At 35.8% G+C, this 17,545-nt stretch overlaps 1 protein-coding gene and 1 non-coding gene across 7 annotated transcripts in view; one reads left to right on the forward strand and one right to left on the reverse strand.

Annotated features, from left to right (window-relative positions):
- The window catches only part of ARAP2 (ArfGAP with RhoGAP domain, ankyrin repeat and PH domain 2), a 189,991-nt gene that overhangs the window by 96,168 nt on the left and 76,278 nt on the right, over positions 1-17,545 (reverse strand). For all 6 annotated transcript variants that reach the window (XM_074395987.1, XM_074395988.1, XM_074395990.1 and 3 more), the window contains exons 10-15: positions 13,433-13,548; positions 11,393-11,592; positions 7,369-7,454; positions 6,373-6,555; positions 5,260-5,434; positions 4,657-4,791 (exon numbers count right to left, since the gene is read on the reverse strand). In XM_074395987.1, the coding sequence (XP_074252088.1) occupies positions 4,657-4,791; positions 5,260-5,434; positions 6,373-6,555; positions 7,369-7,454; positions 11,393-11,592; positions 13,433-13,548 (895 nt within the window). The remainder of the gene's footprint in view (positions 1-4,656; positions 4,792-5,259; positions 5,435-6,372; positions 6,556-7,368; positions 7,455-11,392; positions 11,593-13,432; positions 13,549-17,545) is intronic.
- LOC120363838 (small nucleolar RNA U13) lies at positions 15,193-15,296 on the forward strand. The gene has a single exon (XR_005579271.1). It is a non-coding gene; the product is annotated as a small nucleolar RNA U13 (small nucleolar RNA).

The raw sequence follows: 17,545 nt of genomic DNA on the forward strand, positions 1-17,545 counted from the left end.
ACTGTGTTTAAATATAAGCCCTTCACTGTTCCTCGTCCTCATCATCATCATCACATTTATGTGCCAGGTACTGTTCTACACATTTTATATGCTTTAACTCATTGAATCCTCAAGACGACCCAATCATGTCAGTTATATCATGCACCTTAATTGTACCCTTTTCACAGGCATGTAACAGTTAATCGACATTCCTGAGGTCACACTAAGTGCTGGCATCAGAACTGGGGATGAAACCCCATGCAGTTGCATTCGAAAGTTGCTGTTTTAACCTAACAGGAAGGAGGGTTCTGGAAGCTATCCTCTTAATACTGGCACATAGTAACTCACTAGATCTGTTATATGCTTGAACTACCTACCTTCATCTCAAAAATGTACTAGGGTAAAGAAGTCATACCTTCTAATACATATGTGTGCAACATGTCTGAGGTAGTGAAGGTAAACTATTATTTTTTGAAACTATGAATTTGTTTCCTGATGAAGAATTTCCTAAATTGATAGTATTCCGCATCCACTAAAAATGGTAATATATGTTAGTAATCCTTTTTATTTAAAACATATGTGTTTTAGCCTTGGAAAAACATGTTTAATCTATACAATCTAGGCTTTCACAGAATAAAAGATCTTCAAAATTCCTCAATGCTAGTCTACAAACTTAAATACAAACAGACAGAAATAGAATTTCTAGTAATCCAAATCAACCACTGGCTTTTAAAAATCGAATACTGTGTAAACAAATCAAGGTAAGGTATCAAGGGAAAAAATATGGTTATGGTGGGAAAAAGGAAAACAAAACCAGGATGCTATTATTCAACTCTGTACTTAGTTCAACAAGAGCAATCCGTCCTTCTTTTCATGAGCATTAAATTGAAAAGAAAAAAAAAAAAATACAGATCAGTCTTCATAACAAGAGGCTAGAAAAACTTCAAATCTTGAAAGGCTGAACTGACAATGTGAAGCCTCTGTAACTCTGAAGGACTGCACGCATTTCATTCCCACACTTTTGTCTTTGTTTTTAATCATTTTGCTCTGTGGCTGTCCTGACAAGTGCTGATGGAGTGGTGGCATCCAGGTGCTTGCTTTCAGAGGCAAAGGTGACAACCACACTTTAATCTCTAAATATTTCCAAATAATTCATTTTTTTTCATAAATCTGATGTTCAATAGAAACAACAGTTTTGCACAATCTTCAAGGGGGAAAAAGAAACAAATTCAGAAGTTTTTCTGGATAGTTCAACTTTTCCTATTCATTTGTAGGTAGGGTCTTTCTGCCCTAAATATGCCTTGTGCCAGCAATTATATCTTTTTATCCATAGATCAAAATCAAAATACTAACATGTGAGTCACCCATTTACACTAGTAGTGACTTACCTAAAAAAAATGATCATTCATTCCACAAATATTTATCATGTGCTACCATGTGCTGACACTGTTTTAGGTATCAAAGATTTGATAATCCCCGATAAGCTAGAAAACACTGATGCCTCATTGAGCTTTCACTTCATGGGTAAAGAGAAACAAATAAATGGAAACAGGATCATCTCCATGTGATACACAGCACCCTATGAAAGAGAAAGGCTGGCAGTGGGCTCACACATTAGTAGGGTGTCAGAAAGGCCTCGCTAATGAGCGGGGACTGAATCGATTCCCAAATAAGAAGGAGAAACCAGACTGGGGGAAGTGTCCTCTTTGCAGATGAAACAGCAGTTGCAATGGTCCAGAAGTGGCAGAAAAGAACTCAGCATGTTCCAGACATAAGGAGGAAACCAGTGCAGCTGGGCAGGTAACCAGGGAGGGGAACATGTGACCATGGAGAGAAATGACAGGAGATGAGGGGAAGGAGGTACAAGGTGGTCTTTTAGGTCACAATATAGAATAGGGTTATATTGTGGAAGAAGAGGCCACTAAATGTATTTGAGCAATGGAATTACATGATCAGTTTTCCTGTTTGCTTGTTGTTGTTGTTTTCCTTTAGAAGAAATGGTCTTCCTATGTAGCCCAAGCGGTGTTCAAGCAATCGCCTCATCTCTGCCTCCCTACTACCTGGGTGATTTCCATTTTTAAAGATAACTGCTGGGTGTAGTGGCTCATACCTGTAATTCTAGCACACTAGGAGGCTGACACAGGTGGATTACTTGAAGTCAGGAGTTCGAGATCAGCCCAGCCAACATGGTGAAACCTTGTCTCTACTAAAAATGCAAAAGTTAGCTGGGTGTGGTGGCAGGTGCCTGTAATCCCAGCTACTCAGGAGGCTGAGGCAGGAGAGGCACTTGAACCCAGGAGGTAATGGTTCCAGTGACCCAAGACTGTGCCACTGCACTCCAGCATGAGCGTCAGAGCAAGACTCCATCTGAAACAAGGAAGGAAGGAAGGGAGGGAGGGAGGGAGGGAGGGAAAGAAAGAAAGAAAAAGAGAGAGAGAGACAGAAAAAGAAAAAGAAAGAAAGAAGATAAGCCTCTTTTTTGGAGGCAGTTTTGAAGGCAAGCTAGAAAGACAGAAAGACAACTAAGGAAGGCACTGTAATGTAGGCAGGACATGTTGGTGTCCGTGGCTAGGAGGAGGACAGTGCAGATGAAAAATGGCCAACTGCTTCAAGATCTATTTTGAGTTTAAAATGATAGAAGTTGCTGGTAAATTGGATGGAAGATATTAAGACAATCAAATAATACCCTGCCAGATTATTTTCACTAAAATCATTGTTGTTACACCATACAGACAAAATACAAAAGCTCACTTTCATATTACCTAAAATGCAATGTTTTAAAAATGGAAAAATACCCCTAGTTAAATTACATATACAGATAAAGCCTTTCTTTAAAATACATTTTCACCAAAAATCCATAGTTAATACATAAAAGGAATCATTTAGTTACAATTTTTATTACATCAATGCAGTACTCAAGTAAATTTTAAAATCAGTCTGTTTCAAGATAATATTAAAGGCCATTAAGTTTATAAACAGTATAACCAAAATTGTCAAGAAAAAATAAAGCTTATTTTTAACCTGCAGAATGCTTATATTTATTGAAAAGTCTACAGAAGAAAATCTTGTGTTTCAATCCTCATTTGATGTTTATGAAAGTTACGTGGTTTGAAGAGTGAGTCTGTGATGTTTGAGTATTTAGAAGAAACATTCTAGTAAACTTATTTTTAAGTATCTTAATTATTTTGATAATTTATATACTCAATTCATAGACTGTCCAATAACTTTTCTCTTCTGATCATTTATCTTTTGACTACTTAGGGTTAATACTGACAGTAGGAATAGAAAACAGAAAAAAAAAACTGAGTAAAATCTAACATTTATTATTGGATGGAATGAGTAAAGGATGACAAAAACCAATTGTCGAAATAATAAAAAACATCTAATTCAAAGGATAAAAATGCTCTCCCATTCTACTGTCATCTGGCTGTCACCACACTTTGACCAAGGCCAAAGCGCCACTGTAACAACGATAACACAAATCAGGTGTGAAGTTCTGCTTCATGCTGAGCTTCACTGTTCATGTGAAAATCAACATATCATTAATGATTCTGTAGACTTTTGTAAGAATTACAATTAATATATGTAAAGTACCTGAAGCCATGCCTTACACATAGTACATGCTCACGACAGGACACCTGTTTGTTACAGGAAAATCTAATAATGCATAGTTAATCCCAATATAATTCTACTTTGGAATATTATATTTATATGATATACATATTATACATAAATAATATACATATCTTTGGAAATAAAGCTTTTATATTGAAATAAGAACTTCAAATGCTCATATATGAGGATTAACACTCTACAGTGAGTTTGTCATCCTATTGTTATTTTGATTGAATAATATAGCTGAATTCTATCACCTAGTGAATTAATGCTAGGCTCCTGAGCCGATTGATGCCCACCATCAATTGGCATGTACAGCTTAGTCTCTCCCTTCACAACCTTTGTTCCAGGAAGGCCCATCACATTATATTTTCCTGCCTATATTTCTCAGATTTGTTCAAATGTATATACATGAACATAAGGACTGTGTCTTAATCACTTTTAAATTCTCAATGCCTAACACCAGCCTGACACAGGAGTTGGAAAGATAAACGAATAAATACCCCATTTTCACTCTGCTCAGGTAATTCCCCAAACCTAGAATATGCTGTTAAATCAGATTCCCATTATTTTTTAAACCAAGCTTAGGTTTTATTTTTTTAAATACATACACACATATACTTCCCATCAGAAAAAAACTGAACTATTTGATACCACTTAGTACTCTAATTAAATATGTACTAAAAACTTGTCATGTCTTCCCATGTGTTCACATTTATCTATATTATCTCACCAGTAGGGGTGTCTATCTCTAAGGAAAGGGGCTGAGTTAAACATTTTTTTTTTCCAGAATAACCCTTATAAACCTGAAACAACTGGTTAGCCTTAAGGTAGACATCAGTGAATTCTGCTGAGAATTCACTCAGCATTCCAACCCAGTGTAAATCTCTGCTGCAGCTCATGAAATAATATTTGTGCCTAGAAGCGTTTATAAATCCTCAAATATATCTCTACTTGGAGATCAAATCTAACATCTTAAAATAATCAAAATTTAAACCTAATTGTTTTGATAATGGAATAAAGTTTTTGTCAGAGCATATCTAATAGGAACAGAAAAGATACCTTCAAGCAGTTTTTTCTCTGAAGAGAGTTTAGAAGCAGCAGAAGCAGCTTGATACAAAAAGTCACAAAGGAATGTGGACTGGGAAGATTCTTGACTTAATACACCCTCGGAATGAATATCATGTTGAGGGAAATCTAGAAAAATAAAAAAAATAAGGCACATGAAATCTAAAATGTAAACATTTTCCTTTTGTTTATGAATATGTACATAAGTTTTGGGCTAGAAAAAAAACTACTTCAAATTTACCAAAGAATAATTATAGAGAGATATTTATTTTACTTTGCATAAAATTTGCAAATAAGCACTTAAGTCATGTTTATTATTCATATATGAAAATCGGATTTACTGTTGGTGGAAATGATTATGTGGGATTAGCTATTTTAATCTTCCATTTATAAGATTAAGGGAATATAAAAGATTTATTTCCTAAACTTTTATTGAACTCATACAAAAAATAGTCTTAGGCATCTTCCATATTTTTGGTTATTACATTTTTCTTCATTCTGATGGTTTCTCTTATTTGAGAAGTAACTAGATTTATGCTTCAGTCTTTTTACAGATATGTCAGAAGAGACCAGGCTAATAAAGAGACAGTGACAAACCTGAAAATTTGTTATGGTAGAGAAATTCCATTTGCAAACTTTGCCCAGCCTTCTTGGCTAGCAGATAGGGGGTGCTATGGACAGGGTCTCCAGTGGCACACATGACATCTGCTCCACTGAACAGCAAAGCCATTGTTTCTAGAACATCCGGTTTTACTACAGCAGCACACAGAGCCTGGTCGTTAAGAGAAAATACACATTTTAAGGAAAGAAAATAAGATTCTAGCTATTAAAATGAGTAAAAGTCTGACAATTCATGTATGGGATAAAGTCTGTATTCCTTTTTCCTAAGGTGACTAATAATAATTACGCCATGAGTTAGGCAATAGGCACAAAAGGCCTGGTTTATGTGAATTTAAATTACAACCCAAGACCTCCAGGTCTCAATTCCTTGTTTGGTTGTGATGATGTTCCTTCTAAACCAAATTCATCATGCTTGCTTTGGAAGACATTTTTATGCTTACATACTATGATGATGGCTGATACTCAAAGAATCAAAATATTTCAGTATAATAACGAAGTACCCATTAAGTGTTTTTCATATGAATGTTAATATATTTTTCCAATCTAATCAGGAGCTGCAGAATATTTGAATTATTAAGTGCTATGGGAAATAGAAAGATGAGTGCAAAGCAAATTCAGGATCTTTCCCTCAGGGACCAAGTGGAGGAAGAACAGTGAGAGAGAGGCAATAAAAAAATATTACTGACTTAATGCTATATATCATCTTTGTGCACACAATAGGAACTGCTAAAATCTTTGTTTTGTTTTGCTTTGAAATAAGCAGCTGCCTCATCATCGCTTCTCATCCTTTCTTCCCACATTATATCTAAGACTTCACTCCACTGGATCCCCATGTGCTTCCAAATCCTCAGGTTGTGGCAGCCTGAGTTAGCAGGAACTTCGGTAATGGAGGAAGAATGTATGCTCTTTTGACAATAAATCCTTAAGTGAAACAAGCGGGAAACCATTGAAATAATCACACAAAAGGAAATAACATAAAATTAATAATTTTGTCAGACAGTATAAGATTTTTTACTTTTTCTCAAGAATCTTGGCACATGATTAAAAAGGCATTAAAATGCATGTCTGTTGTTACGTTTAACTGAATACCTTATTTAATTCTTCTTTGGTGAGAGACGCCAAGAGTGTTTTTCTGAATTTTCCTTCTTTATATTTCTGAGTAATAAAGTTTTTTCTCTTTTCTACTGGTGAGTCCATATGCAATTCTTCATCCTTTTGAAGATTACCAGCCCAAAAGTCATTTGCTCTTTTGTTTCCAATGACAATAAAAAGCTGAATTGTCAAAAAATACCAAAATATATCAATTCATAAAATGTATTTGTAGCAAACTGAATTATATTACAAGTTAAAGCATAACTTAGTATGAAATGCAGGAAAACACATGAAAAACTCAACTATTCCAGAAAAAGGACGTATGAAAGCAGATACTATTATCAGTTTTTAATACAGCCACTCTAAATAATGGAAAGAAATTAGCTTGGGAAGAATTGCAAACAACAGTAATTGTAGCAAAAGTATTTTCATTCTTTGACACTCATACTGAGACAGATTCACTTTAAATGGCCGAGTAGGTGGGCTAATGCTGTCTAAAGTGCTCAGTGGTGGAACAGGAGCTGAAAATGGAGACAGTACACCACAAAATAGCCTTGGCCACAGTTAATGACAGAGTATGGCCAAAGTAAAGAACACTAAATTTTTCCATATGTTTTCATTCACTCTCCTATTATTTTACCCATGCTGGTTTAAACGCACAGACACACATACACACGCACACAGACGTACACACACACATACACACAGAGTTCTAGCATTAAAAAATAAATTAAAAAAAAAACTTGGCAAGCCTTTCTAAGTACTTACTACTAGTAAGACTCTTTTATACTTTTATTTTTTTAAAAAAAGATCTCATTTAATAAGCATTCTCAAAGAGTTACTACTATCAAAAACACATTTTCATAATATGGTGAGGAGTTTATCAAAGAACCCTGAGAAAAATTCCTGTCACCTGACCCCGCAGCATACCTCCCCCAAGTCTCTGCAAACTGAAGCCCTACCTCAACCCCATCCCGGTTAAATAGGACTCACCTCAATGAGTTCATTGCTCCAAATGCTAGCATCCATTTTTAGACTTCTAACCTTGGAATCTTTTGGTCCCAAAGATCTATGCTGTCCTAGAGTCAGAATAAAATTGCATTTCTATTTTAATTTGTATATAAATTTATCTTTTTTTGACAAAAAGTGTCTATGGCTGTGTATGATTTTGTGTATCTTCTCAACTGAAAACACGCCAATACCTGCTTTCCTGGATGACAAGATGACAAGAGCACTAACAGTAGTGGTGGGAATTAGAAACCAGAGCTGACTACAATGAAAACAGCAAAAATCATCATCAGCATCTGCATTGATTGAAAAAAACTACACTTAAAAATATATATATGTGTGCATGTATGTGCATGTGTGCATATGTACAAACGTGTGTAAATATTTCCACATCTGGTAAACTGCTAGAAATAGTAGGCCACTGAAAACCTTTTGTAAGGCTTGTTAAAACCCCATGTATAAAAATACAGATATTTCTTAACTGTTACAAAAACGTGACTATTGTGAAACTAGTTACATGTCTAATAATTGTGTGCTTAAAAATCTGACATGCCGGGCGCGGTGGCTCAAGCCTGTAATCCCAGCACTTTGGGAGGCCGAGGCGGGTGGATCACGAGGTCGAGAGATCGAGACCATCCTGGTCAACATGGTGAAACCCCATCTCTACTAAAAGTGCAAAAAATTAGCTGGGCATGGTGGCGCGTGCCTGTAATCCCAGCTACTCAGGAGGCTGAGGCAGGAGAATTGCCTGAACCCGGGAGGCGGAGGTTGCGGTGAGCCGAGATCGCGCCATTGCACTCCAGCCTGGGTAACAAGGGCGAAACTCCGTCTCAAAAAAAAAAAAAAAAAAAAAATCTGACATGAATACTTTATTCAACAAGTATGTCTGGAAGAGAGTAAGAGCCCAGAATTCTATTACTGTCAATTCAATTATGCTACATAAATCACCATTCATTGTGGGGAGTGCTCCCGTGTGAGGCCCCCTGAAAATGGGCCTCACAATACGGAGGGTTTGAGCCCAGACACGGTGTCTCCAGTTGAGGGAGTCGAGCTATCGGAAAGCAGGAACAGAGAGAGACTTAGGTTAAAGTTAAACTTGTGGGCAATCGCCAGATGGCCATGCAGTCATGAGATGCATTGTGTACAATAATTGAGTTTTCCACTAAGACATGTTTTACGTATGCAATAATCGAGTTTTCTACTAAGACATGTTTACAACTTTACTGATTTTCTCTAGAAGATAAATGACTTACCCTTAGATGAGATAGTGTGACCACCTGTTCTGGTTAATTAAATGACCTGTTCCGGTTAATTGTGTATCTAACCTTTTCATTGTTCTTACCCTATGATGTTGGTTTTTCTACTTTAAGACTTTCTGTACCCCTTTGTCTCACGTAGGCACATACCTAAAAAAGATATATATACTGACCCTGAGCACGAATAAACTTGTTGGTAAAGCATATGCTTTTCAACCCTCCAGACCTCATCTGTCTATCATTCTTTGTCTTCCGCGCCACCCCCTATCCAATTTGGAATCCTCTTGCAGGTGGAGAGCTCCTGGCAGACGTCCTCCCGATAAATCATCACTGAGCAACCAGGCTACTTTAGATGATTTATAAGCTGAGAAGGAAACAAAGTATACAGGCCACTGTCCTTGATCTTAAGGATTCTTTGCTTAATGAGCAGTGAAATTTCATTCCTTTCCTTACAATAGGTTAAAGGTTCTTTTTTTTTTTTTTTAAATGTAGAAACTACTCAAAACACAAAGCCCTAAATTCCCATAGAAGAAAGAAATCTGCAAAGGTTTGCATTTATAAAGACTACCTATACAGGCAATACAGTATCCAGACAGGAAAAACTTACAAGCCTATAGGAAGAGATGAAAGGGACTGCTGGAGTAACCTAGGCATGACCGAATCTGAGTTGACGCAGCAGGAGAACAAACGGAGCAGACAGATTGAGAGATGCTGGTAAGATAAAATGAATGAGACTTGGTGGGTTTGAAGGAAAGAGGAAGGGTGAAGAAGGTGTCTTAGATTTTAGGCTTTGAATGCAGTGCAGACACTATTGCTTCTGACCAAGATTGAGAATATATGAAAATGTACAGTTTTATGAAATGGGCTGAGGGGAACAAGGATGGCTCCATTTTTGACATGTTATATTTGAGGTGTATTTGGCAAATCTAAGTAAAGATTCTGGTAGGCATATAATCATAAGAGTTTGGTGTCCAACAGTGTGAGAATCATCTGCTTAAAAATGAGGGTGGAATTAAAGTGATAAATAACATCAGGCAGGAGCAATGCAGTAAAAGAGAAGGGAGAATGCAACCCAGGGGAACAAATGTATCTCAAAAGCATGAAAAGTAACCAGGGGAAAAAAAGGCTGGTAATAAAAACAAACAAAGAGAATGGTATCTTGGAAGCTGAGTGAGGATGGATGTCATGAGACAAGATGTCAAGAGTCTCAAATAGAGATAATAATAAAGATAGTAAGTGACTACAGGGAAATTGAGAGGTAAAATACATTGGTAAATGTGGTGAAAAGATTTTTGTCACAGCTGAGAGAAAAGGTAGCTGATTACAGAATGTAGAAGAAAACTTAGGAAGTTAAAGGAATAAAGAAAACTATGCAGACTATGACTCTTAATAACATCTTATCTATGAAAGAAAAAGGGGACAGAGAATGACACAGAGGAGGAAACAGATAGCTCTCAGAAATTCTGATGGTGTTAATGAGACAAACTTGCAAAAGTTTTTACAATGAAACAAAAGAAACCGTGGCTGAATACTTACTTAAGAAAGTGAGTAAGTGATAAAGTGGTATCCTAACGAGGAAGGAATGAAAGCAAACAAAGGTAGAAAAAACTGTTGTGAACAGCACAAAGACCATCTCTTCCAGGGAAATTGGAGAGAAGACAATGATGGGATAAAATACAAAGCAGAAGGTGATTCATTAGCGTTTTTTGTTGTGATTGATATTATTAGTTAGCTGGTGAGAAAATCTATCTTGGCTTGATGAGAAATGCAGTGGCAGAGTGCTCTAGGAAAGCATGTAGGAAAGCATCCAGCTGTGGCTGCACTACTCACTGTCTGCACTCTAGCTGAGTTTGATGCTCCTATCCAGCGTTCTCATGGAAGCCTGTATTCGACTCTACTCTTGCATTTGTCTCATTATTGTGGAGGAAATGTCATGTTCTGTCCTGTTTTTAATTCCCTAGACCAGCACAGTAGCTAGTATTTGAGTAGTATTTGAGTTGAATTCTGTGTGTGTGTGTGTGTGTGTGTGTGTGTGTGTGTGTCTGTGGGTGTGTGGTTGTGTGCACACTAGAAGGTGGTGGGAGAGAGGTAGTTGTGGAGAACCGAGATTTAGACTGTGGTTAATTTTCTCCAAAACTTCCATAAATACACACCTAAGCTGGTGTCCACTTCCTTCCACTCACTTGGTAAACTCTCTGAGCTCTCAAATATGATGTCAGATACTTAGGTATGAGGTCACAAGAAAAAACCCAGTCACAATACTAGTGTATTTTCATAAAAATCTATACTCTTGTGAAATGCTTCTACATAAAATTCTTATTATAAGAGATGCCAGATCTGGTATATGAAGTTTAGTGCTCAAAACAACATTGGGATGAAACATATGTCTTGCAAAACATGACTGGGGAAAGGTGGACAAATCTTCAAGTTAAAGATGCAAGCCTGTTCTGGATGCATATGAAAACATACTCACCTAAAATCTAGAAATTTCAACATTGCCTTTTAAAAATATATACATAGACCACTAGGCACAAAATATGATTACATACTTAAAAAATCAACTTTTATGTCTGAGTCATACATAAGAGAAGTTTAGACTCATAAGACATTTCTCAATTTGATTTAAATGTAGTAAGCTTTCTCCGGTTTTACTTTTCACAACCATTAACTGAGATACATAACATACAACAATGAAAAGCATTCAGTGCCAATCTGCCACGAAGCAGTGATGAGCATAATTTATTACTAATTACCTGCACATTTCTTACAGATGACAACACAGAGATTGATGGATGCCCAGTCAGGATCCGGGGCTTTGCAATCCGCACAGCTCCTGTTGGATTCATTGAACCAAATCTTCTCAGCTACTTCATAATCAGAGAGAGTTTCTGCTATTGATTGCTGCACAGCTTCAATCCAGTCTTGTTTCTCTTTTTCAGTCTCAGCTGTAAAGCTGAAACAATGAATGTTCTTGTGTTATCGATCTCCCTTGTATAGGCCAATTAAGCAATATGTTCAGTTTGCATATTCATTTCACTCACGGATCAAACAACAGCTGAAAAATATGCCTGCTAGGCAGTTCTGGGTTGTCTTTTCTGTTAAAAATCATTTAACTTAACAAATCGTATTTTTTCCTTTTAATTTTCCACATTGCTATGTCTTTGTTTACGTGTCCTGAACCAAAATTAACGTACACCTTTTCTAAGGAAAACATAAATTTTGCCTTGTTAGGTCACAAGCCTAAACAAGAGGCCATGCTTCCCCAAGCAATGGTTATATAATCATCAATAAGAGATTACTGGCAGAGTTTCAGGGCTACTGGAATATTTTGCCAAGCAAGTATGCCATGATAGTCTGATGCTACATTATCAAAAACACCCACCAGAAATTGTGACTTTTTTTCAGACTTAAGAATAGATTATTTTTTTTAATTAGAAGAATGTCCAGATGGTTCTAAGTAGCTGGGAAATCAAAAAAAGTTTTAAGTGGTTACTATTCTAACAGTTCTCTAACACATTTTTAGCCATGTTCTGATTTATTCTGAATCTTAATGTTTACTGGGTGCTCGAGTGAATGAATAAAAACATTAAACAGAAGTTCGGTCCTTCAAGAAATATTTACTGAGCCCCTACAGTGTGCCAAGGAACGTGCTACAGTGCTACATACTTAGTGAATGACCCAGAAAAGTGATTCATATTAAAATTTCTGTTGTAAAGAAGAAAATGCTTTGAAATATAATGAGAATCACAGCTAACATATTCTAAATAATCTATAAAAATAAATGGCCTACATGAATTATACTTTTTGAAGCTCTTTGGGATTCCATCACTCTAATATTGATAACATTCTTAGTGGTTTCTGGTTCTACTAGAAAGTCGTCATAGACAATATATTACTATTTACATTTTTAGTTTTGGCTAGAATCTGCAAATGTAAAAATAAAGCTTGTTATTTTATGTAATCATTTCTTTCTCAAAATTTGAGCCAATGGATATATCTTAACAGACAAAATGAGTAACCACACTTGACAGTAACTTTGAAATTCCTAACTGCTAGTCCTTTAAAGGCCTAGAGTAATTGCCTCTGACTTCTACACTACCCTGTGATGTCTTGATTATTTATAACAAACAAATTAATATGGATGAACTCAAAAGATGTTGACTTATGCCTATTCTGTATACTAAAGCTATGGAGTCATTTTAGTTTATTAAATCACATTGAGTACTTTAAATTATCTGTTTCATTGTCATAAGGATGCAACTAATAGAATAATATAAGATGTATAAAAAAGCTAAAATATTTTGATCAATAGGTGCTATGAGATTCATTAAATTCAGTATCATTTTTAAGCTAGAATCCCTGGAGAAAATAATATAGAGCAAATGTAACTAGGAATTGATTTTGAATGAGGGATTGTATTTGATCAGGCTAAAAGAAAATAAATAACAATACAACTTAAAGATAATGTAGTATGTTTTTCTTTTATTCCTTCTGAAAAGGAATTTATCATATTTCTTTTCAAAAAAATAACATACACTATGCCTAGTAACAAAAATAAGTATTAAAAAATTACTCAAATTTTATGAAATAAATATTTTTGCATATTTTGTGATTATTCAGGTCACTTTTACAAGGTGTATTTATATAGTGGCTAATAAATTAGATGATATGGAAAAGTAGGAAGATAATTTTAAGTGGTCTACAAGAGATAAAATCACCACCAACAACATAAAGGTGGATCACCCAAACTTTCCTAAAGTAGTATGAACACAAAATGTTTAAAAACAGCTTACCTGAAACTCCTATAGGGAGTGATTATTTCAAAAGATTGTTTTGCAGATCGGTCCACTTGCTTTACATTTGCTACATTCATAGGAATTACGGTAATGCCAAGTCCACTCTTAAAATCCTAGTTTGAAGAAAAACATTTAAAAACTATAAACAACAACAACAAACAAGATTTTGAAAGTATAATGATATTTTCTAAATTCCAATAAATTCTACCAGATTTTACTATAAAATCTCTTATTTCAGGTAGCCACTCTCAATGCATAACAGCACTGGGCCATCTTAAGCTTGACAGTCAGATTGTTGATAGCATATGGGTTTCTTCCATGTGAAAGATACACTGACAAGGCCACAGACACTAAACTATACATACTTTGCTTTTGAAAGTGGGCACAACACTCATCACCTTTGTCCATTCCTTAAAGGAAGCTAAATATTAACCACCTATTATGTGTTAAGCAGTTTCCTAGGTGGAAGAACCAAATGACACTAAGAGGTGAGCATCATTACTATTTATGTAAAAAGATGGGGAAACTGAGGCACAAATAAGGTTGCATGGAAAGTGCAGCCAGTTGTACATGGTAGAAAAGATCTGGAGCCCAATCTGTTTGATTGCTCTTTCCTTATTTCACCATCTTAGATTATTTCTGCTGTGTAACATTATTTTTCTCCTCATCTACTCTCAAACAAAAGCATTACTTGTTTTATGAGGTATACAATTTTACCTCATTTCCAATATTTTATTGCTTTCATCACCCTTCAATCAGATTCCTAAAAACTCCTCTAATGCTACTTTGGTATAGAAACTGCCATTTGCTCAAAATCTATAGTTACTATGTTCAGCTTGCCTCATGAAAATTCAAAACTGTTTAAAAGGCTACAACAGACTGCATTCTAAAAGCATTAAGGTTTGCAATATATCATCTACCCATATGGATTTCAGAATTTGACTTACCAAATAATCTCTACACTTTACAAAAGAGAATATGTACATCAAAAAATGAATGACCTATGTGAATAAATTCAGATTAAATGTGCTCTGAATTACTAAATTATGACTAAAGAAAAGTAGCAATAGTAAAGGCAAAATATAAAAAAACAAAATGAAACAAAATATTGGCCCATATTCAGTAAGGACACTTGGTGGAGACCGTGAAAGAAGCCATTCATATGCCTCTTCTTTGTCTCTCCTGCTATCTAGGCCAAAAGTAAAAGTAGTGGCCATGTGTTGTAGTTTCCATCAATAAAATAAAAACTCCTGGGAGGATGAAGGGGGAAGAGCCGGCAAGTCTTAGAAGAAAGCCTTTCACCCCTTGCCTTTCCATCTTCTGGGGCAGTAACTGCTGGAAGCACAGAAGCCATTTTAGAACTTTATAATCCTAGAAAAGGGGAGTCTGAGGACAAATTCTTAGGTTCTAATGATACATACCAAAGTGAGGACAAAAATAGGGAAAACCGGGCTCCCTGGTAGTACCAAATCTTCCTGCCTACACCAAAGGATCTGTTAAAAACAGATCTCCAGCTAGTTAAGCTGTTCTTCAGGTTTTTGTCATTTAGTACGATGTGTTCCAACTGATAAATAAGTGGGAAAAAATAATTTTATAACAAATGTCCCCCAACTTGTAAGAGTATCCAGAGTTTCCAGAGTCAAATTGTGGAAAAGCCTCTATTACTTTTTTAATATATAAGATTTTTAGTTAGAATAAGGAAATGATTCACTTAGAAAAATAATCATCAATTGAATTTTTTTTTCTGATGAAAGAAGATCCTTTCGTAGTTCACGAGCATGACGAATGGGTGTTCACATGCTTATGTGAGATGTGCCACTCTTGAGCTTTGTCACAACATCGGCACGTTACCCATATGACCAGAAAAAAAAAAAAGGAAAAATAAGGAAGGAAAAGGAAAAAAAAGAAGAAAAAAAGAACTAATAGCTCACTTTACTAGGAGAAACTAGCCAGAAACTGAGAATCTGTGATAGAAAAGATGCAGAAAAATGCTGAGTGCTGTAAGAGAGTGACATGTATAATAAGCCTACTTAATGAAAAATAGTACTTAACATGATCTCTACCGAAGGAAGAAAATCAAGCTTTTCCAATCTACCACACTTTATGAAGTTTCAGCATATTGGCACAGAGTTATACTTGGTTAATAATGTTTTAAATTCCCCAATTATCCATAGCTATGCTCCTGCTAGATCACATACCTGATGAATAAACTCCCAATGTAGGTGATTGGGAACTCAAATTCTCTTTCACAAGTGAGGAAATAAGGTAGCAGTAGCAAGATAAGATTATTTTTAAAACAGCTTTTTGATGGCTCACCTTGATACAGAAATAAACTCTAGAAAAAACAAATAAATAAACTCTAGAATATATAATTGGGCTGCATGTCCTTCAAACAATTCTCCATAATGAGGCATTTGACAAAAGCTAGATATCAGATCACTCCAGGTTATATTCTCTGATGGGGGCCTGGCCTGCAAGTCCCATATATTACTAAGGGCACAGATAATACTCTGACCATCATACCAGCAGATGGTAACAATGACAACCTTTTATGGAAACTGATGAGCCTCATCAAGGCTCCTGCATGAATAGATGGCTATTCATCTCCATGGTAAGTCATAAAATATCTACATGTAAAACTAATTTCTATTAAAATAAGTGAGTGCTGGTTAACACCCCAAATTTCTCCCAAGCAAGGCAAAGATGATTTTTTTTAGTCTGGAAAATTGTAACCCACTTATCAGCCGCTTGCCATGGCCATATGGTTTTAAGTAATTTGAGTGTCTACAGAACTGACCAGCATAAATTAACTGTAAAATACACATCAAAGTGACAAAATAAATGTCGGTGTTGTTGAGAGCTATCATATATGAGACAGCTGCATTTTCTATTAAAAAGTTGTGGACATTAAGCCGTTATTTTCACAGTATTTAGACAGCATTTAGAACATATTTAGAATATTTCTCATCCCTAGATATTCATAAATATTATTTGTGGTGATCTCTCCCTGTCACCCAGTGACTCTGAGTCCATGAATCTGGGGGCAGAACCTAAGAATTTTTAATTTCCAAAAACAAAAGTAAAACCTCATGGCTTTCAGATGTGGTCAATGCCAAGAATCACTGATTTAGATAGCAGAACCAGATGCCCTTTATTTAGATGGTTTAAGTATGTAATATTTAACTATCAAGACATAAATACTTCTCTCTTTAACCAGGCACTGTGGCTCACACTTGTAATCCAACACTTTGGGAGGCCAAGGTGGGAGGATTGCTTGAGGCCAGGAGTTCAAAACCAGCCTGAGCAACATAGTCAGATCCTGTCTCTACAAACAAAAACCAAAAAGACTCAATTTTATCTGCTTCTGTAGAATGCATGCAATCAGAAAATATAAAAACCACGTGAAATAATTAAGACTATCAATTTCAAATAAGCAGGCCAGAACAGGGCGACACATTTGATTGTTGAGATCCTATTTGTCCTGGGTGCCAACTCCCATGTTAATGTCCAGAGGTGCTAAAAGCATCTGTCTTCATTAAGCATATAGAGTGTACTCTGTAATTGGTTTAATATCTATTTGTGTCATGCTATAAAGTTTACAAACAGCTATGAACTCTCGTTTGATTTTCTAAATAGTTCTGTGAAGTAAGCAGAGCAGATACAGCCATTTTTTAATGGGAAAATTAGTCCTGGAAAAGCAAAGCAGTGCTTAGTAAGTACCTAGTTGAGCCAGAAATTGTGCTAAGTCCTTGGGCTACACAAAAGCATAACACTGGGTATCTGTCTTGGGGAAACTTTGGTCTAAAAATGAGATAATAGAAAAATGCAGTAGTATAATGAAAAAAAAAATGCCTGGTGGTAGAGGTACTGAATCGAATCCACAAGACAGAGTTGTGTTCCTAACGGGCTTTCCAAAGGTTGTGATGCTTGACTGGCCAAAGGACAAACCCAGACTAGTTTCATATTCAGGTATCCCTCTCTCACTTGTTCACCTATTTGCAAAGTAGGAATAATAGTAGTACCTACAGCATCACTTTTGTGATGCAATTGATGGAATAAAAATACTTAAAAGAATGCCTGGCACACAGTAAGTGCTATACAGGACTAGCT

This window comes from Saimiri boliviensis, chromosome 3 (genome assembly GCF_048565385.1).
Source record: "Saimiri boliviensis isolate mSaiBol1 chromosome 3, mSaiBol1.pri, whole genome shotgun sequence".
NCBI lineage: Eukaryota > Metazoa > Chordata > Mammalia > Primates > Cebidae > Saimiri > Saimiri boliviensis.